Here is a 21,648-nt window from a genome sequence, read left to right as displayed (position 1 = left end):
AAAAACTTAATAGAGTTTATTATTATTATTGGTAAGAGAATGAGGCATATGCATTTCCTCAATTTGTGTTTGCTTTAAGTGTTTAGCTTAATTTAAAAAAATTACAAATGAGCCTTAGACAAATAAATTGTTAGCAGTTTAAATTTTTTTATAAATGGTTACATAAAATGTAAATTGCAAGAAATAGTTTAGTAAAGCTTAAAAATAAATTAGCGATGTTTACTTTTATTGATTGACTTATTGTTTTTTTGTTGTATTTAATTTCCAATTAAATTATATTTTAGCCTAAGCCACATAGCTGTTGGTTTTAGTCGCTGAAGCGTATTGCAAATTTATCAACAATTCTCGTTTGACTTAGCTGCGATAAAAACAAGCCCAGGCCAGGCAACCAGACAGTCAACAACATGAGCCAGTGAACCAGGCTAATTTAATAAGTCACACACGCACACACACACACACACAGACAAGGGGCGCTAGAACAATATTTTTCCAATTGAACTAACGCCATTGAATGAAAATCAACACTTCCGCTTTGCTAAATGGTAAACCCAAAATGTAGGCAACAACAACAACTCATAAAGTGTGCATCATGTGTGTGTGTGTGTGTATTAGTGTAACGAGCTACAAATGTTTACCACAAATTGTATATACATTTGCATTTATATATATATGTATATATATGTGAGAGCGCATGTTGTACTTGTCGTTGTCATTTCATTGCTAAAAAGCGCACGTGACTCATTCGCCTCAAGTTGCCACACGTTCGACACTTGCCTCATTTCGCTGATAATCATGCTTACTAACTAAGTAGTCTGCATGCATAAAAATAGTAGAAATATATAGCATATAGACTTAAAACTCTTATAATAAAAAGCAAAATAAATGCTACAATTTAATTTAAAATATTATTCATATGCCTAATAGTAGAAATATATAATAAAATATATTACAACTTGAACTCTTATAATTAATAAATTTATTTATTTAATTTAAAATATAATTTAATTTACAGTATGCTGCCAAGCTACAAATTATATTTATATTTAATACTTAAATATTTGCAAGCGTTATATTTATAATTTGATTAAACATAACTGTTAACTGTAGCGCATTATAGCAATTGCTATAACCCAATTTATACCAAAATGTCATATTCGAGACACTAAAGATATACAAAAGTTATCATCAAATAACTGTCATTTGGCTGCCGTTTGCGCACGCTAGTGATGGAACTAGACTCAAGCCGATTAAATACTTCAGCCAATGTATCAATTCAATTTGTAAAGAGCCCTCGAACCCCACACTAAATTTAAATTTCAATAAACCAATTTGAAAAGAGCATAATCGAGTCCCGAAGCGTTAAAATACTCGATTTAATTTTTTAAGCACTTGGTTTGACTTGAACTCAACGACTTGTTAAATTATATTTCATTTCATTTTATAGCTCAAACCATATGAAAATAATACGTTAAGCCAAAACTTTTCAAATATATCAACAATGCTTAGACTTAGAGCTGCCAAAACTAAAGCCACACGCATATGATGCAACATTTGCTTTTATTTATATTATTATATCGACACCACCAAATTTTACAGGAGAGCGTTTATAATGATTTATTTCTGGTGTAGCCTTCAACAAAATCAAGCAAGTAAATCATTCCAATATTTATTCATATTATAAGAGATTGGATTTAAAACATGTTTGCATCAAAATCTCAATTTCAATAAAAAGCGATTTACGATACTTTCGCGAAATGCGTCGATTTATATTTTGGTTTAATGTTTGTTATCAATATGAAGCGCATAAGTTTATTTATATGTTATACATATTTTATTTAAAAGAATAAGTTTATTTATGTTTGCTATATGCGACAAATTGCTGCCTAGCCTTTGAGCAGTTCTTTTTTTTGGCGAACACCGTCTTGGCTCATCTCTAGTTGACGCGCTGCTTTTTTGTATCCAAGTCGTGCCCATTATAGGACAACGTGCATGCAGGACACTGGTACAGGTCAGTAGCAACGCCAGAGCGAAGGAGTGGGAGCGGGGCAGAGTTAGCATCGAGTACGTGTATGCATGACAACTCACATTGGTACATTGCCAAGCGATCACGTATACGTTGTATGACCAAAACGTGCAACATTTGCCTGCTTTTCAGCTCGTTCTTATTGCTGTTGCTGTCGACTGGACACAGCGTGTAACGAGTAGAAGTTTTGTGCAATAAAATTAGCTTCGAAGCATACGCAAAACGCTTCAACGTCTGATAAGATAATTTTATTTGCCTGTTATTGCAACGCATTCAGTTCTGTACTTGTACCAAAAGTAAAAATTGCTACGTGACCCAACTGAACTGAACTATTTGCTTTCTAATAAGTTAATTGACTTGCTTGGCAAATTGTTGCTTAAATTTGCATACAAATAAAAATTATTGAAATGTTATTTCACGCAAATGCCAATTGCAATGCAAATATTTTGTTTTTGTTTGACCTTTAACAAAAATTGAGCAGCCCACAAATTAGGCAACTGGGGAAAAAAAGCTAATTCAAGTTGAAGTTCATTATGCACTCGAGCGTTGCTAAATCGTTTATATTTAAAAGCTACAGTCAAGCTAAGCTAAAGTGCACATATGTATACTCTATAGCTAATAAATGTTTTGTAAATTATTATAAATGAATTTTTTTAATATTAATTTCTTATTTTATATTTATTTATTTTCTATTTAATTTATAAATTTTGTAGTTATGTTTTTAAATGACAGCAGTAATTTATTATAGTTGCTTTTTAAATTACAAATATTTATGCTTTATATTTTTTTCAATTTATTGATTTAAACTAATTTATTATAAATAAATTTTTCATTTATTTGTTAAATTAATTAAATATACATAAATATATTTTTTTAATTTTATAGCAGCTTTTATTTATTAACAAGACTTTTCATTTTTTAAATTATTTCATGTTTAATATTTATGCTCTTATATTTTTTATAATTTATTGATTACTTTAAATTAATCTATTATAAATTGTTAATTAAATATGCCTAAATATTTTTTTATTATTTTAATTATTAATTATTATTTATACTTTTTGCATTGAAGGTTTTACTTATTAACAAGTCTATTCATTTTTTAAATTGTTAAAGTATTCTTTAAATATAATTTCTACATTATTTTTAATTATATATTATTCTTCTACTACTACTACAAATAAATATGCATAAGTATTTTATTTATTTCTTAAATATTTTTTAGCAAATATGTTTTATAAATGCTATTTATTATTTTAATAATAAATAAATAATCAAATATATTTTAGAAATGCTATAAATGCTATTTATTCTCTTAAATAAATAAATGTTCAAATATATTCTATATAATTTCTAAATAAGCCTTTAGTTATTGAAATGATCATTATTTTAATTGTAGTAAAATTAGAATTAGCTATTCTATTTAAATTGTTATTTATTTACGTATTTATTTAGCCATTTATTTTGAATGATTGCTTATTATTTTTAATGATTTAACAGCTTTTGTTGTAACAAAAGCAGCGTATTTAAGCTCTGCTATGCTCAGGGCCGCAAATGTCTTTATTATTATGCTTGTTGGCATTTTTTTGGCGGGTATTTTGGCGAGGCAAGCGCTTTGCTGGAATTTCACAAGTGACCGCACACACAAAAATATTTGCTGCCACACCCGAGGCGACGCGCCAGCCCCAACAACAACAACAACAACAACAACAACAGCAACAACAACAAAAAGATGGAGCTGGAGATGGAAAACGAACCACAATGGTAGCAACAGCTAAATGGTGGTGGGTGTTTGCGGGTGGTTTCAAGTGCCAGCGGAGGGCACTTAATACTAATTAGCTTTGCGCCTACACATCGTGACCTATGACCTGGGTTAATAAAGCTCAACATCCATACCCAGCAGCAGCATTTCCGGCCTGCAAATTGTTACCAATCTGTGCAGCGCTTAAGTGGCCCACAGCACGCAGCTCCGGGGCGTCATTTTTACGAGCTAATTAAGTTGTTAGCCTCGCTGATGTAAAACACATTTGAAGCTTTGGCCTCTTGGCTTATTTGCATTAATTAAGAGTCAACATCTTTTGTTATACACAAAACACTTTTCATTTTTATGCCTTGTGTAGATTGTCAAAAAGCCTCAAGTGCTGTCAGTCGGCCAACAAAAAACTTTTGCTGGCCCAATTAATTGGGCTTATTGCAAATCACGCCAACTAATTTGTTGCCGAGCACAGTTATTGGCAGCAAAAGTTTTGCATGCAACAATTGCCTGCAACACTTGTTGAAGCTTGCAGGCACTTGATTCTGACATTTGCTGCTGGCCCGGCCCAAGTGCAACATTTTCATAGTTTTGTAATTTGTTTCAGCTGCAATTGAAATGAAATGCGTAACTTTTTAATGGCCCCCAGATCTTGGCAAAGCAACTTCCCAGAGCGAGAGAGAGAGAGAGAGAGAGAGAGAGAGAACTCAACAGCATTTGCTGCTGACTTGCACACATAAAATATAAAAAAAAAACTAAACTTTTCGTTTATGAGTGTCGCTAAGAAAGTTCTCAAGTTGAAAAGATTGAAAAGCTGTGGGCAGCAGCAAGTTTTTGGAATTGTGAATTAAATATTTAAGCGCAGAAAAGTTCAATATTATAAATTTAAATTGCAATCAGCAGTGAATGAATAAAAAATTATATATTAGATGAAAATGTAAAATTAAATTGTAAAAATGTAAAGTAAATGGATTTTTTAAGCTTAAAATTCTCTGCTTAACAGCAATTAAAATAAATAAATTAATGCAAAAGTTAGGCTACAAAATATATTTAATATTTTTTAAATTAAATAAAATAATATTTAAAGCTTAAGCTTATTAAATATTTTTTAAATTAAATAAAATAAAACAATATTTTCTCTGGAGTGGAAAACTTCTGCTTGCTCTATATTTAATAAGCTTGACTAAATATTTATATAAAATACTTAAGTACTTAAGTTATTGTTTGTTTATGCTGTTTTGTTAATACTCTGGGTTCTTCAATTGAATTTTACAATTTCGAAAACTCAGTTGACATGTTATAAATAAATAAGCAAAAGTTGTCAATGTCATTAAATTCAATCAAGCTCTAATCTGTATACAAAATCACTTAAAAGTTGGCCAAGCTGCTTAACAATAACCTGTCCTGCCCCGCCCCATTCGGCCCACGGCAAATAGCAAAAACACAATCCAAATCAAACTCAACAAGAAGAACGCAGCGCAGATGAAAAAAAAAAAAACATAAAGCAAAAGACGTTTCAAATGCTCCCCGGAGAGCAATTTGAGCTAAACGAGTGCTGGACATTTTGATATATAGCTATATAAAGAAAAATTCGTAGCAGCAACCAACGTGACGTCTAAATAAAATGCCAATTTACTCGATTGTGCGCTGCTCTTTTCTTTTCTGTTATTGTAGCAAATGATTAATCATTGACAGCATGACATAATTATTTTGGCCACAAGAACTTTTAAGTGAAGCGACCATTGACAGCCTGAAATTTTCGAGCCTTATATAATAATAATAATAATGATGTAATGAATATGTTGAGGGGTAACTTTCGGGCACAACTTTTTTGGTGTTAGCCATATTGAGTAGCTGCTTAGCGCACTTTTTGAGGCTGTCAATGATAAATTATGTTAATAATGCCGGGCAAGCGAAACTTGAAGCAAAAGTTTAGGCAGCTTCAACAAGCGCGAGCTCATGCTTCGCATCCGTAGTTAGTTAGCTATAGTTCTCACTCTCTCTATGTGTGTGTGTGTGTGTGTGTGGTGTAGCCTTAAGTAGCTGGCGCCTCGTATCGCGCGCTGTGGCAACAGTGCGCATACTTTATTAATTCACTTAGCAAAGTGTAATCCTATCACGTCAATAAGATTATGGTTTTCAGAATCTTTAATATTTTTCTTGTTGCCAAGCACTCGCTCTCTCTCTCTCTTTCTTTCTCGCTCGCACACTTGTTTGCCTGTCGCCGCTCCCTTTGCTGTTGTTGTCGCTTATGGAAATCACGGCTACCTCGCTCCGACCAACTTTTGGCTTTGCCACTTGCCGTCATGCATAACAATGACTTGTATCTGTGTCTGTGTGTCTGTCTCTCCCTCTGTATTTGTGTGTGTGTGTGCCAACTTCAATAGGGCCGCACGCTATAAACCCCTGAGGCTGTTGTTACCACGGAACTTTCAAGTTTTTCGCCATTTTAATATACACACACATATATATTTATGTGTGTGTGTGTTTGTATTTATATAAACGCTTTTTTTAGCTATACAACTTAGATTTTTTGCACAGATTTTCTTGTGGGCATTTTAGCTTTTGTTGTTTGCTCTTATGATTATTAAGAAGCTGCCTACACACACACACACACACACACACACACACACACACACATATGTTTGCAGCTTAACAAGCTTAATTTGAGCTGAAATTTAGATAAATGTAGTGCGATAACATTTTGCTGTATGTTATTTAAAATAATGCTTAATAAATATTTATTTAAAGTTTAAAAATCGTGTAAAAAAATTTTAATTAAATTATTATGGCAAAATTGAAAGACTTGCCGCTGAATTTCATAGCTTAAATATGCTTAAAGTTATTCGCTTTGTATAAAGAATTCAGACACGAATATTTACTATATAATAATAATAATCTTAAATATTAGTTTATCTTATTTAACTATTAATAGCAAGTTTTTTTTTTCACTTGTCACATTTTAAAGCACATTTAATTTGCAAATATTTAACTTTATTAATTTTAACTAGAATAATTTTCATTTACCTTCGACTGTCTGTCGACGACATTAAATAAATAAATATGATCATTTAATAAAATTGAATATTCGATGCAGTTTAATATAAATGCGGCTTTTGTTTGCACTTTCGACATTATTTTAGTCTTGTTTGTGGTCAAGAAATGTTAAGATGCTCAATTGTGTACAGGCGAACAACAACAACAACAACTACAACTACATGTGCAAAAAATACGGAAAAGCAATTACGGCATCTTGTTGGTCAGAACAAACGATGAGTACAATTGCACAGATAGAGCGATAGAGATAGCAAAACATGTCCATGTAGTGTGCAATAAACATTCATTACGTATGGCCGCATGCCACAAACAGAGTCGGACACACACACACACACACACACACACACGCACATTCAACACATGCTGCACACATTGGCGGAAGCTGCTCGACTGGTCTTAGTTTTATTTTTTATGGCACAGCTGCCACTTGCCAACACAGCCAGAAAATCAGAGCAAAACACACACACACTCACACATGCATACATATATTTATATAGAATGCTATATCTTAAGCATCTTGTAACAAGCACGACGTCGTCGCCGCTGTGGGTAAATCGCCAAACGCCGTCATCCGTTACGTTACGTTACGTAACGGAATTGAACAATAAAATAAATGATATTTGCTCAAGTGTTCAGTTTTTTGCTTGCCTTTAAATTCAATAAAATTTTATGAAAATGCTGCGATTAAGCTGTAAGTAGCCTGAAGCATGTGCGCAAAAAGAAAAAGGGTCAAGTCGCTTTTATGACAACGGTTCGACTGGACGCTATCAGAAAAAAAACAAACTATATAATCAGCGTTAAAGAAAAAGAACTACAGAAGTGCAACAGCTGCTGCAACAATCGAAGAAAGCGAGCACACATAAATTTTTTGTAGCTTGGCATGTCACGAAGCTGAAACGTGCTGCAGAAAAATTTAACGCATTTTATTTACGCGACAATTATTAAGAATTTTTTTTGCTACTCGTAAGTGAAAAATGAAATACTCTAACGCTATAAGCATGAAAACTAATTTTAAAAAACATAGCACGCTTTTTAGCGCATCTGAGTGCATGCACTTTATATAAAAGTATTGCCTACATTTAAGGGTTGTCTTTAACAATTTCGTTTAAATTTCGTCACAGTTCTTTTTAAATTCAAACTTAGTCGCATCGCACTAACTTTTGCCATAAATAACTCACTTTTTTCTGCGCTTGTATTGGTATTTTAATTAAAAATATTTTTATTTATTGCATTTATTTGCACGCCAGCGTATTCTATATTATTTAATGCATGTTTTTTGTTTTCGATTTGTTTGCTTATTTTTATGGTTTGTTGCTTGTGACAAATGAGCAGCAATAACTTGGGGCAGCAGCAGCAATGGCATGTGGCACATTTATAACAGAAAAATTTTCAAGGTGTTGCGCTTGTTGTGTTCGGCGCTAATAAATTAGCTCACATTTAAAATGGAAAATTGCCAATGGCAAACATATGTGTGTGTTTTTTTTAATAAATCACACAGCAGTTTTAATAAACGCTTATAAATCAAATGATCGAGCACAAAAATTAGGTTACAAAAGTTTTGCTCACAGTCAGTGGCCACTGCTTTAATTAATAAAGATTAAGCGCGCAAACTTGCACAAGCTTTGCTTAAGGCTTAACTTAACTTAACATTTACTCGAGTTGTTTGACTTGTAGTTTATTTTTACTGCCTTTGTCTGTTTGTTGCTTGCTGGCGTGACAAATGCCCCAAAGGCAGCCAAAGCAGCAAAAGATGCAACACACACTACTTGACACGGATTTTGCTCACATTTTGTTTTATTTCTCTTTTTTTTGTTTTCTTTTTGCTGCTGGCTACATTGGAATTTTGGATATTTGGCTTTAGACTTGCACGCTGATTTAGCATCAAAGTGAAAGGACAGCAGCTGGGGAATAGCAAACGGCGTCTTGCTGAGCGTGTCAATGTTGGCAAGAGCGAGCCTGACAAGTCCTGCAGGGACATACACAAGACTATGCATGTGTATTGATGTGTGTAAGGTCCTGAGTTGATTAAGTTTTATGCACAGTTTGGTTGCGCTGCGTGTTTTGCTTAATAGCCAGCAGGCCACTAACTTAATTCAAGTGATACGGCGCACTCTGGGCAAAATTTCGCATTTATCGAGCACTTTTTTCAAGGTAGTACAATTAGTAAATTTTGAGCTTTATAATTATGCATTAGTATAGTATTATATAAATTTAATTTTTAATGTAATTTAAACAAATTTTGCGTGTGTACGTTGGTTGAGCTGCTAAGTTTCTATTCTTAGGGTATTTAGTATTTTTTTTAGGCTATTTAATATTAGTATTTTTAAGTTACTACAATAGAAATCAAAAATATTTAAATAGGAATTTTTATTTAATAAATATTCATATCAAATATTTACTTCTATTGTAATTTAATTTAAAAAAAAATGTAATTGATAATTTGGTTTTGAATAAAATATTTTTCAGTGACTGAAAATTAGCATAAAATAATTTTGTTTAATTATTCAATTTATTTTAAATATAAAATGCAGTTTGCTTATAAAAGAGAGAGAAAAAATTTCGAAATTTCGAATATGTAAACTGCTGTCAACTTTAAGCCAAACTTAAGTCAACTTTAAGTCCCTAATTTTTATTGATTTTTTTTTATTTTTTATAGCTATTCAGTTGCATCTATTCAAAAGCTAAACAATTTTCAATTTCCAAGAATGTTTGCCAACTTTCATTTCAATGCGCTGCTTTTTTACCACCCCCTGCCACCGCACCCACACATATGCATTTGACTTGTTTGATTTTTCATGCCTGAGTGCGTTCAGTTTGTACAAATGCGCACTTGACACAGCTGCCGACTGCCTTGCCTTGCTTATGCTATAGATTTATTTATATTAACTGCAAGTCACTGACGTCATTACTAAGCATGGGACTTATTTATATAATTTAAGCAGCAAGCAACTGAAGTTTCAGGCTAGCAATCAATATCTGTTCAGCTTTACTTTACTACTGTCAACTTCAATTAGATGCCAAAGGCGTCTTGGCCTTAAAAATGCAAAATGCGGCGCTTGCAGGTGAAAAATGTTTCCATTATGCAAAAGCGCAAACGAAGCGCAAAGTGCCACTCAAAGTCAATTCGACTGTCAGTAGCCAAGTCTATCGATTACTTAAAAAAGCACCAGTAATTTCAATTTTTATAAACTCACCTAACCTTGTAGACAAATATGGGGTGCTGAAATAAAAAACAAAAAAATTAGCCAGATCGTACCACTATTTTAATGCCTTAAGCCAGACAATTTGCCAAATACGCACGCATAATAAAAATTCAAACACACCACACACACACACGCACACGCACATGTGTGTATAATTTTATCAGCTGGCAACTTCTCAAGTGTCTGCTTAAGCTGCAGCCTTAACAGCCATGTTAAGCTGCTGGTAACTTTATGTTAAATGCTAAAGTTGAAATTCGTTTAATTTGCCATGTGAGCCAACTCAACACTCTCTAAGCTTTTTGCATATATTTGAATGGCTTAAATTTACTTAAAGCGTATTCTATTTTCGTTGTTACATTTTACTTTCACTTGCCGTTTTCTTTTTCGGCACAAAGAATTGTTGTTTACATTTTGTGCTTTTGCTAATCACATGCAAATCCTTTAAAGTCGCAATGACTTTGTGACTCAAGCGCATAATAAGCTCATTTGTAATGTAAATATGTAAGCACACACACACACACATACAGACACATACACAAGCTAAATATTTGTGGCTGTATGTTTGTAATAGCTGCAGGTTATTTGGCATTTTTAGACCCAGTACAGAAAAGTGTACAAAGGGTCTTCTAATTGTGACGCATGAGCTAAAAAACAGAAGAAGGCGAAACAGTCTAGAGATGAACATAAAGCTGTTTTTTAAGTTGCGAGTCGAACTAAACACCAAATAAATATTTAAGCAGCAGTCCGACTTGCTATAATAATAAAAATATTTTCATAACTTATTTTTAACTATTTTTTGTTAAAAGTTTATACAAAAGTATGTACAATTTATTTAAAATTATTCTTTTATTGCTACATTTTTTTAAAAATTTATTTTCTTATAAAAGTAACTCAATTTATTTTTGGCTAGACTCTATTAAGTTCTTAAACAAACTGAACAAGCTGCGAAAATATATTGTATACTATATATTAATTTTTATTTATTTAATATTATATTATATATATGTATAACTTGCTCATGTAGCGAGTCTCGCTGAGTCGTCTATGCTCGAGTTTACTCATTTTTTTCTTTTGTTATTTGTTTTTGTAGCTCCTGCTGCTGTCGTTGGCAGACCTCAGTGCTAGACTGTTTTTATTTATGACATACACAAGTGTTTGCATGTGTGTGTGTGTGTGTATGTGAGCGCTACGTGTGCCTTGACGTATTAAAATATGAATCTAATGTTCATTTTATGCGCGTAATTTACGCTGTCAGGCAAATTGCGCAAGGCTCATTTGTACTTGGCTTAGAGCAGTCACTTCTCTAAGGCTTAAACAACAAACAGACAGGCAGACAGACAGACAGACATATGTTGTATAGATAGCAGTTAATTGGGCTAACTTTATGCAGTAACAATTTATACAATTTAATTGAAATTATACAAAAATAATAGCAAAGTAGTCGCTAGACTTATGACAAGTCTCATTCACAAAATAAACACAACACAGCAAACACTTATAAACAAAAATATTTAAATAATTATTTCTATAATTTATAATACATAAATAAACAATGGCACACACTGCAGACTACGGCTTATTGCAATTCAAAACCTATGACGACTATTTGCAGTCCTATGTGGCAATCGAGGATCAACGTTATTTGTCGAATACAAGAACACAAAAGAATTTAGTTAAGCTTGGCTATAGCAGCAATGGCCAATTACACGAGGAGCACGAGTTCTATAGGCTGAAAGCTAAAGTATTGGATCTAATCAATCCCAAAGTGCTGGGCAGCCAAAAGTTTGGCAAATATCGAAAACATGGAGAGGATCCAGTGCTCGAGGCTTTGGCTGCACGCGAGGAAATGAATTTAATACAAAAACTTTCTGTAAGTAAATCGGGCAAGCAAATTTCAAACTTTCATTTATTTATTTATATGCACAGACCATAATATTTGTGCTCATACGTCAAACCACTGGCTTCGATATCTCCGGCTATATCGACTATGAGAGCAGTTTGCGCCATTGCAACATGAAGTCGCGTGGCGCCACCGATTGGAAGGCCATCTTTGAGGGCCGCAAGCCGTTGCGACCCAGGCGCAGCGACCTCAGCTACTTGGACTGGCACAACAAGATCGTCAGCTTCAATGACAGCGACAACTACGAGACAATGCATCATGGCTCAGCGCTCATGTTCAAGCACAAAGGCGATCACAAGATGATACCGGTTGATCTGAAATTCACTCATTTTCATCAGAACGTCAAGCGAACGATGATCGAGAGCGATTTTATGGGCACTGTAGTTCTATACGATCATATTGTGCGCAAGCCGGGAGCACTTTGATTGCGAAACAGACCAAACATATTTATAATGCAAATTTGATATCAATCCTCATCTATGGAGTAATAAAATAATATACTTTTCACATAAGCATACGAGTTTTGTTTATATTTAAAAAAAAATGTTAATTAAAAAAGGTTAAAATTTCAAGGCAAAAGATCGAATATATCCCAACTTAATTTCTTGCCATTTTTGTAACAAATTTCATATAATATAATTAATTTGTAATTTAAAAATCAATTTACCAATTTAATACTAATGACTCAACTTCAAATAACAATTTAGGTAATAAATTTAAAAAAAATAAATAAAACCGTATATAAAAGCCTTGTATTAAATACTTAGTCTAAGAATACATTTGGGCAATAGCACTAACTATTAATAAAATCCTTTGCTATATATTTTTTTTAGAAGAAATTAGCAAAAACAAAAACAAAGGAAAACAAAAAATAGACCAAAATTCATATTAAAATTAAATTAATTTAAATTAATTGCAGCTGCAACAAAATTATAATAAAAATATAAGGTAATTATGAATAGAATACAAGGTGAGAATTAATTAAAAAATGAAATATAAAATATGCATAAATATTTCCACATAAGCAAATGAATTGCAGTTGCAACAAACGTATAATAAAAATATTAAGCAATTATCAATAGAATAAAATATGAATGAAATAAGAAAAGAATCACATGATGCTCCTATAGCATTATTTTCTAAATATAATTAGATAATATTCCAATTGCATATTAAAAAAAAGTTTTATTGTCCTGAATTATTTTTTCTTTTGGAGTCCTTTTACATTCTGAAATATTGGCAAATTTTTATTATTAAATAAGGCTGCAAAAAGGGAAATAGCAAACCAAATTTTAATAAAAATTTTAGACATTTTTCACAACTCCTTGTTTAATGTGTCAACAGTTTACAACACATAACACACATAACAACAACACATGCATAAAAAAAATAAAAAAGCAAGAAAAAAATAATAAATAAATAAAGGTAAAAAGCCAAAAAATGAAGACAGACTACGCGTTGTTGGAATTCAAGAGCCATGCCGACTATATGATGTCGTTGATAACGCTAGAGGATAAAAGATATTTGCAAAATACACGCGTAGCTAAGAAAATTGCCGAATTGGGTTTTCGCACAAATGGGAAGGTTTATGATGAAGCCGAATTCGAAGCGACCAAAGCGCACACTCTGGAGAATCTTAATCCCAGGCTGAATCTGAGCGCTTTACATGGTGCTTTATATACGGGAGAGGATCGAGCGCTATGCGCTTTGGCAGATCGTGAACATGGAAACTTAACCCAAAAGTTAGCAGTGAGTTGGCCAAATGTAATTTAATGATAAGTGCGAGCTAAAGTTTAGACCATTGCTTAGACCATTATATTTCTGCTGGTGCATGATGCAAGCGGCTTTGATCTGTCCAGCTATATAGACTATAGCAATAGTTTGCATCGCGGCAATATGCAGGAGATTGGGTCAAGAGACTGGAGTGCGATCTTCGAGGGCCGCCGACCGCTGCGACCCAAGCGCAGCGACTTGAGCTTCTACGACTGGCACCGCAAGTTGGTTTGCTATAACAATAGCAGCAACTATGAGGTCGTTCCCCTTGGCCATGCACTGTCATTTAAGCATAAAGGCGATCATAGATTCATTACCATCGACACCAACAACATAATGCAAAATATGGTGAATGTGCCGCCGCCGCTTTTATGCTGTTTAACTATCTCAATGGCGACACAATGGTTTTATACGATTATATTGTTAGGAAGCCTGTTTAATATAAATATACAGAACACACATTTAAATACTGACAAAACAAAATGCCGGCTGCCATTTAATTTAACAAAAAATAAAACAGACAGCGTCAAGATCGAAGCGCACAGCTTGAGCGCTGTTTAACTACTGCAGCTCAGCCAGCAGCGCAGTCGCTTAGCTTAGAGCAAGCTGCGATTCGCAGCTGAGCGAGAGAGCGACAGAGAGCGGACAACAATCGTAGTGAGCGCTGAGAGCGAAGCAGCAAACGAATTTGCTCTATTAGCAAATACTCAAACCATTTGAGCGCTGAGCGCGAAGCAGCAAACGAATTTGCTCTCTTAGCAAATACTCAAACCATTTGAGTATTGAAATTAACTGTTTAAGCTTAAGCAAGCGCCAGTTGCTTGTGTAGTTTAATTTTGACTGTGCTCAGTTACCAATTACACTTTTATAATAAACTTACAATATTATAGCTAATACCAAAGTCATTCTTAGTTTTGAGCTAAGATTTTTTGAATTCATATTCAATACGATTAACTTTTCAAATACAAAATATGAATATTTATTTCATATATTTAATAATCCGCTGGATTTTTGGCAAAAACAAATTAAATAAAAAATAATTACTAACGACTTCGAATTTTTTGTTGCATATAAAGTTCAATAATAAATTACAGCTTTATTTTTAAAATATTATTAAGCACAGTTCGAAAAGCTAAACTTTAGCAATAATAATTGTATTTATTAAAATTTATATTTATTTTTTTAGTAGAATTTAATTACTTATCAAAGCAGTTATTTTGTTATTATTCATTTATTTTATTAAAATGTGCTTGTCTTGCCTTAAGTGTAATTGAGAATTAAATGTTAAAACAGCAATTGAGCCTACTCGACTAAAATTCACTTTTTGCTATATATACATATATACATATGCATGTGCAATATATGCACATGAGTCTTTTAGAAATTTGGCAGCAGCTTCAGTTAACTTAATTGCGATTTAATTAATTTAATATTCAGAAATGTGTCAAGTGTCTCGCTTTGAGTAACATCTAAATAGCTAAATGAAGTGTACTGACTACAATATACACTTTAACAATATAGCATAACTAACTGAAATAAATATAAATTTGCATATAATGCGGATCACTTAACAGCCAAGTGTCCTGGCACTTGCTGCCATTTTGGAATACCAAAGTCAAGCAGCAGAAGCATAAACATCACCATTTCTGACTGTTGTCAAGATGCAATTTTGCATAAATTGGTCTTGTTGCTGCTGGCTGCTGCTAAAAACATGGACAGGTTAAAGTTGGCGCCACCACATTTAAATACACTTTGATAGGGTATCGCAACAAACAACACACGCAGGCACTCACAAACACATACACACAAAACGCTAACGCGTCACAGCTCGTTTTGCTGTAGCGACGCCGCCGCTGCGTCGGCAGGAGCACATACATACCAAATTTGGTTGCTCTAGCTGTTATATTGCGAGGAACACGCATCATACAGACGGACGGAACGGACGGACGGACGGACGACGGGGGGCCGGAGGGACGGACGGACGGACAGACGGACAGACGACATCGCTATAATCGACTCATCGTCGAGCTGATCAAATGAATATATATACTATTAATAGGAGTCTGCCACCCTCCTTCTCCCTGTACATACATTTGAGCAACTTCATAATACACTTTTTCCATTTTTTACAAAAATGTCAAAGTGTATAAAAATAATGATAAGCTAGGGATAAGGATAAGGATAATGCTTTGTTGTCAACAGCTGCTGTAATGCATTTTTGCCCAGACAGTTGATAAACGACACTGGCACACTGAGTACTTAGAACAGACTCCAGTTGACTTAGCTACACACACACACACACACACGCATGCAAAATGGCAGCGGCACACACATTATTTCAATTGTGGAATTTCCCGCAAGCTCTGAAAGTAAAGTGAGTGATGATTGTCTGACGTTTCTGTTGCCTGCATTCATTTTTATTTTATTTATTTTATTTTACTTTACTGCTCTGCAAGCTTATCGCTCACACTTGTTGCTCTACGGCTTTGCATAATTTATGATCTCAACTGTAATTGCCCTTATTTTATGTCTTCACTTGGCAAAGGATTTAACACACGCTCAAGCCCAGCCCCAAGCCCCTGCCCAAGTTCTCAAGCGTATGCGTCGTAGGCATCTTCTTATCATGCGCCACATTATGTGGCAGCAGTAAAAGCTGCTGCTGCTGCTGCCGCTGCGTCTGCTGTGCACTATTCGCTAAATTTAATTCAAATGCATTTATAAAATATGCCAAACGTACGAGTGGCAAAACCGATTTCAGTGCCATTTAAAACTAACAATGTGTTGTGCACAGTGTTAATTAATATTGTAGCATATTCTTGAAAATTCAAGCAGCGCAAGAAAAAAACATAAATAAAATTTTATTTTACATTAAACCCAACAAATTAAACGCACGTGGGCTAATTAAAAAATATATAAATTTTGCTAATAAAATTTTCAAATTTAAAATCAAAACAATCTTCCGATATAATTGTTGTGCATTGAAAGTTTTTGAAAATATTTAAAGTTAATTAAAATATAAATTTAAATTAAAATAAATTACGCTTGCTAATTATTCGTTTTTAATTTTAATTGAAATTAAACAAACAAGACTTTGCGCACAGTGGGCTAATTAAAAAAATATATAAATTTTGCTAATAAAATTTTCAAATTTAAAATCAAAACAATCTTCCGATATAATTGTTGTGCATTGAAAGTTTTTGAAAAATAAAACTTAATTTAACATATAAATTTATGCATAAGTTCGTAGAAAACTAAGCCGTAAACAAATTCTCAAAAATGCGTAAGCAAATTCGAATTATAAATGTAAATTTTAAAGCACGTCTTCATAATTAATTTTCATGATATATTGCGTAGCAAGAGCAGAGCCAATTAAAACACAAATGTCAAGAAAAATAAAAATATTTTTAAATATAAGGTGATTATTAATTAATAAATGTATTGCATTCATTTGACGCATTTTTTTGACTACTTAACCACTGTGCCATAAATTCGAAAACGTTCTATACCACCATTCAAGTAAAAACAAAGTGCCGTAAAGAAAATAGAGGGAACGGTAAAAGAAAAAAAATCTTTGTGCATTTTTGTGCAGTTGGTTGTGGCAAATATTCGTGCAAGGAAAATGTAATTTTTACAGCACGTTTGAGTGTGCACACACACACATACAGACACATATGCATATATGTAAGCAGCGAGTGCAACAAAATGGCGACAGGCGGCCACGTTGCTTGTCTATCAGTGTGTGCGTGTGTGTGTGTGTGTGTGTGTTGTCTTTATCAGCAACGTTCTCAACGTATCCAACAATGTCGTTTGTGTTCGTTTTTTTTTTTTTGGCTTTTATAGAAAATACATTTTCACATTTTGCACGACACAAACGCTTGGCAAACAAAATATCCTGTAAAATTGAAACAATATAGACATAGACTAGTTGATCAGCAAGCAAACAACAAATATCAAATAACATACAGAAATTTTATTACAAACTTTTCACACAATGGCCACTGATATTGATTACAATCTGCTCAAGTTTGAGACCTATGAGGACTATTTGCTTTCATTCATTAAAATCGAGGACTATCGCTATTTGGGCGGCATGCGTGCTATACGCCGATTTGTTAAGCTCGGCTATCGCACCAATGCCAAAGTCTATGAGGAACATGAGTATACAAAGCTGCGCAATCAGCTGCTGGAGTATCTCAATCCAAAATTCAACTCTGCCATCTTCTTTGGCAGCTATCTGAAAGTTAATGATGCAGCTTTGGTTGCCTTAGCCGATCGCGAAGAGCTCAATATGATGAACAAATTGGCCGTAAGTTTGAAATTTATTTATTGTTAAATTATTTATTGCTATTCATTTCGCAGACAATTATATTTTTGCAAGTGCGCCAGCGCAGCGGCTTCGATCTCTCCGGCTATATAGACTATGCCAAAAGCTTGCGCGATTGCATCTACAAGACGCCCGATCATACCAATTGGCGTGGCGTCTTCGAGGGTCGCGTAGCGCTGCGGCCCAAGCCCAGCGACTTGAGCTACTACGATTGGCACAAAGGCATTGTTAGCCACAATAATACGGAAAGCTTTGAGGCCTTACGTAGCGACGATGGTTTGATATTCAAGCATAAGGGCGATCATAAGCTAATACCGGTTACCACCAAGCCCAGCATACATGAGAAAAATGTTCAACGCACCATGATACCATCGGATATATATGGGTTTATTATATTGTATGATCATGTTGTGCGCTAAGCTTAATTCAAATAAATAAGTTAAGTTAAAATGATAACAAATTGTGTAACTAAATTAAATTAGTTATTGATTTTTCAACAAAATTCAAAGAACTTAACGCATTGCATTTAATATATTTATGATTAATTCAAATTATGTGCAGCTTACAGTTGAATAAAATTAAAAATATTCCTCTTACATTTTTATGATTTGGTACGACTTAATTTTAATTTTAAAAACTATTATATCTTAATATTTTTTTTGGCAAAGCAATTTAATAATTTTATGCACAAGAAATATTTAAGCAATTAATTTGAATTATATTTAAATATTATTTTAGCTTTTGAGTGCGCAGAATTTAAATAAAGATTATTCATGCATTTATTTCTTTAAGCATTTTGCATATTATGTTTATAGATTGAAAATATTGCAGGATATCTTGTGGTTCAACACACATTGCAAGCACTTAAGTTGTTTTTTTTTTATTTTTTATACGTTAACCTATGCAAATAATGCATGCAGCATGCAAAAATATGCTTGCAACACAGCTTATAGGCCAGGTGTGTCTTTGGCTGTGTGTGTGTGCTGCAAATTTTCGTCACGAAATGCCATATATACATATATATATTCAGCTATAAAGGAATATGCAAGATTTTTAGTCTGTCAGAGAATTCGTGTCATGTCTTAAATTTGATTTTGTTTTAAAATTGACAAAAGTCTGCGCAAATTTCAGCTCGGGCCCAAATCAATACGCACTTCAGTGCAAATATGTTGCGTATGTGTGTGTGTGTGTGTGTTGAGCAAATAAAATGGCAACAACAAGCATACGCAACATATTGTATTTATGTAAATTTATTTCCGTTACATTTCCGCCATTCAATTGAAAATCGTCGTGTGATTTTCTTTCTTTACCGCATGCATGCCTCACACCCACCCACTCAACACACACACACACACCACAAGTGCAATATTATGCTTGTTTGTTGCCTGTCAAAAAGCAAAGGCGCAGCAGCAGTCAGTAAAAATATTAAAAATATATACACTACAATTTTCGCTTTTCGTTTTTCCTTTTTGCTTTTCAACGTTCATTTTTAATATATACCCAGGCCATTGTGTTATTTTCATTTGCCCATGTAAATTGTGTTTCTCCAACGAATTATTATGCCAATAAAACTGCTAAGCCATTTTTATATTTTCAAGTTGCAGCAAAACTTTCTGTGTTAAGCATATTGATGCAGCTGTTCTTCAGATAAACTCAATTTAATTTTTAACAGTTTGCCTTTCTGTTTATTTGCTTGTCTACTAAAGGTAAAATTTTGTTTCCATATTGTCATAACTAAATTGTTTGCATGTTTGGCTATTGTTCTTGCTTTGGAAAAGACAAGCAATGACATTGTTTATTGTTGTTGTTGTTGTTGTTATTGTTTTTCAAACAGATGCACACATAAACAATGCTCTTCAGACAGGTAGACACTGCATTGTCTATTCATCGGACTAAAATGCTGATAAGCACATGTGCGCCTTTGACTAGAGGAAATTACAAAATTCTGAATGCACAGTGTGCGGCTTGTAATGAATTTAAGCAGTAAACTTAAATAAATAGCAAGTAACAAGTGAGTAGAAGAATTGTGTATACTTAATATGAAATAAGTACGAGTGAGGTAGAACAAAATTGCATTCAAAATGTTAAAAAATAACTTAATAATTATTTGTAATGCAACAAAAAACTTGCGATAATTCGAAATTCTGTTAAAAAGTAATGAATCAATATAAGTTTCATTAGAATAATTTTTTCTTATATTTTAAAAACATGATTAATTGAAGATTAAGATTTATATCAGCTAAGTTAATAATTACAAAAGCATTAAGTAAAAACTAAATGAGTAAAAATTATTATAAGCTAAAATATTTAAAAATAAAGTAATCAAATTATATTAATTTAATTATTTGTTATATACATAATAAATCGATCGAATTTAAAGACAAATGCTTCAAAGTTTATAATTAAAAAATATTTAGCATTAAGCATTTTATATTATTTTAAAGCTAAGCTGCAATTTATTTAAATTCCCATAGCAATTATGAGAACAATAAAGTAAAAAACTTAAAAAAAATGTATTTATGCGTGTATTAAAAAATATGTTAAGCTTTTTAATAAAAAACCTGCTTTTGTTAATGTCAAATGTTAACTAATGTGCGTTAAAATTATTTGATTGATTTTCAATGTAGCGTGCACCACTGTGCGTATCAAGTTGAGTCACTTGCCAACATATTACTTGCTTTAACTTTATTATTTAGCACACTTTAAATTATTATTAATTTAAGCACTTTGAATTTCCAAATTCTTTGCTTCATTAACGTCTAAGGCTTGAAACTTAATTCGTTGCAAGCTTGCTTGCCACACTGCTGCTGCTACTGCTGCTGCTGCTGTAGCAGCTCATTATTATTGTAATTATTTTGTTGGCCTCTGGACCTGCTTACTCTGCCCATGAAGCTGATGCGTCCGTTGGCGCCTGTTAAGCAATAACAATAGCAAATGCTCATCAATGCGGTTGGCTGCCTCAACAAAATGTGCACATGGTGGCGCCACTTACAGTCGCCATTGTTGTTGTTGCTGCTGCTGCTGCTGCTGCTGCTGCTGCTGCTGCTGCTGCTGCTGCTGCTTGCACAACACATGGTTTTAATTTCCTGCAATAGCCCCCGGTGTGTGGCAGAGTCAGTGTCTCGCTCCTTTGGCCCAACTATTTTGAGTTTTAATGCGTGCCCAGGCTGACAAACTCATTTACCATTTACCCATTTATGGCGAGCGGCCTACACTACAAAAAGTTTCTGCTGCCACAATGTAGCAGCAAATGCTGCCACACACACATAATGCAGCAACTTCGCGACCGCACAAACTTTTACCAACTGCTTGTATAGACTTCCCACTGGCAAACTTGCTCAGAACTTTGTCTTAGTGTAGTTGAGACAACGACTGGCCAGAAACATTGGCACATTCATCATATTTTTCGGGGCTACTCGGTGCTCGCACTAGTTCCAAAAGGGACACATGGCATTGCTCTTGATGCTGCTGCTGCTGCTGCTTCAGTTGTTGCAGCCTGCCGCGGCAAGTTCTTGTCACATGTCACGTCTGCTTGCCTCAGTTGAGAGGCTCAGGCTCTAGATCTAACTCCATCTGTCTCTCTCTGCTATTTAAGCCACTGGCATTTTTCGCCTT

General features: G+C 33.6%; 3 protein-coding genes across 3 annotated transcripts; all 3 read left to right on the top strand.

Moving 5' to 3' along the window:
• The first annotated feature begins 11,520 nt into the window (after positions 1 to 11,520).
• On the top strand, positions 11,521 to 12,444 carry LOC117134937 (cilia- and flagella-associated protein 299-like). Its single transcript, XM_033294477.1, has 2 exons — positions 11,521 to 11,906; positions 11,963 to 12,444. The coding sequence occupies exons 1-2, from the start codon at positions 11,589 to 11,591 to the stop codon at positions 12,359 to 12,361; spliced, it is 717 nt and encodes a 238-aa protein (XP_033150368.1). The 5' UTR covers positions 11,521 to 11,588; the 3' UTR covers positions 12,362 to 12,444.
• An 861-nt stretch (positions 12,445 to 13,305) lies between these two features.
• On the top strand, positions 13,306 to 14,154 carry LOC108603695 (CG8138). The gene is made up of 3 exons (XM_033294925.1): positions 13,306 to 13,685; positions 13,746 to 14,057; positions 14,137 to 14,154. The coding sequence occupies exons 1-3, from the start codon at positions 13,377 to 13,379 to the stop codon at positions 14,152 to 14,154; spliced, it is 639 nt and encodes a 212-aa protein (XP_033150816.1). The 5' UTR covers positions 13,306 to 13,376.
• A 3,491-nt stretch (positions 14,155 to 17,645) lies between these two features.
• LOC117134997 (cilia- and flagella-associated protein 299-like) lies at positions 17,646 to 18,487 on the top strand. Its single transcript, XM_033294725.1, has 2 exons — positions 17,646 to 18,015; positions 18,069 to 18,487. The coding sequence occupies exons 1-2, from the start codon at positions 17,701 to 17,703 to the stop codon at positions 18,450 to 18,452; spliced, it is 699 nt and encodes a 232-aa protein (XP_033150616.1). The 5' UTR covers positions 17,646 to 17,700; the 3' UTR covers positions 18,453 to 18,487.
• The last annotated feature ends 3,161 nt before the right edge of the window (positions 18,488 to 21,648 follow it).

Source organism: Drosophila busckii, chromosome 2L (assembly GCF_011750605.1).
Source record: "Drosophila busckii strain San Diego stock center, stock number 13000-0081.31 chromosome 2L, ASM1175060v1, whole genome shotgun sequence".
In the NCBI taxonomy this organism is placed as follows: Eukaryota; Metazoa; Arthropoda; class Insecta; order Diptera; family Drosophilidae; genus Drosophila; species Drosophila busckii.
This window is presented reverse-complemented; position numbering and strand designations above follow the sequence as displayed.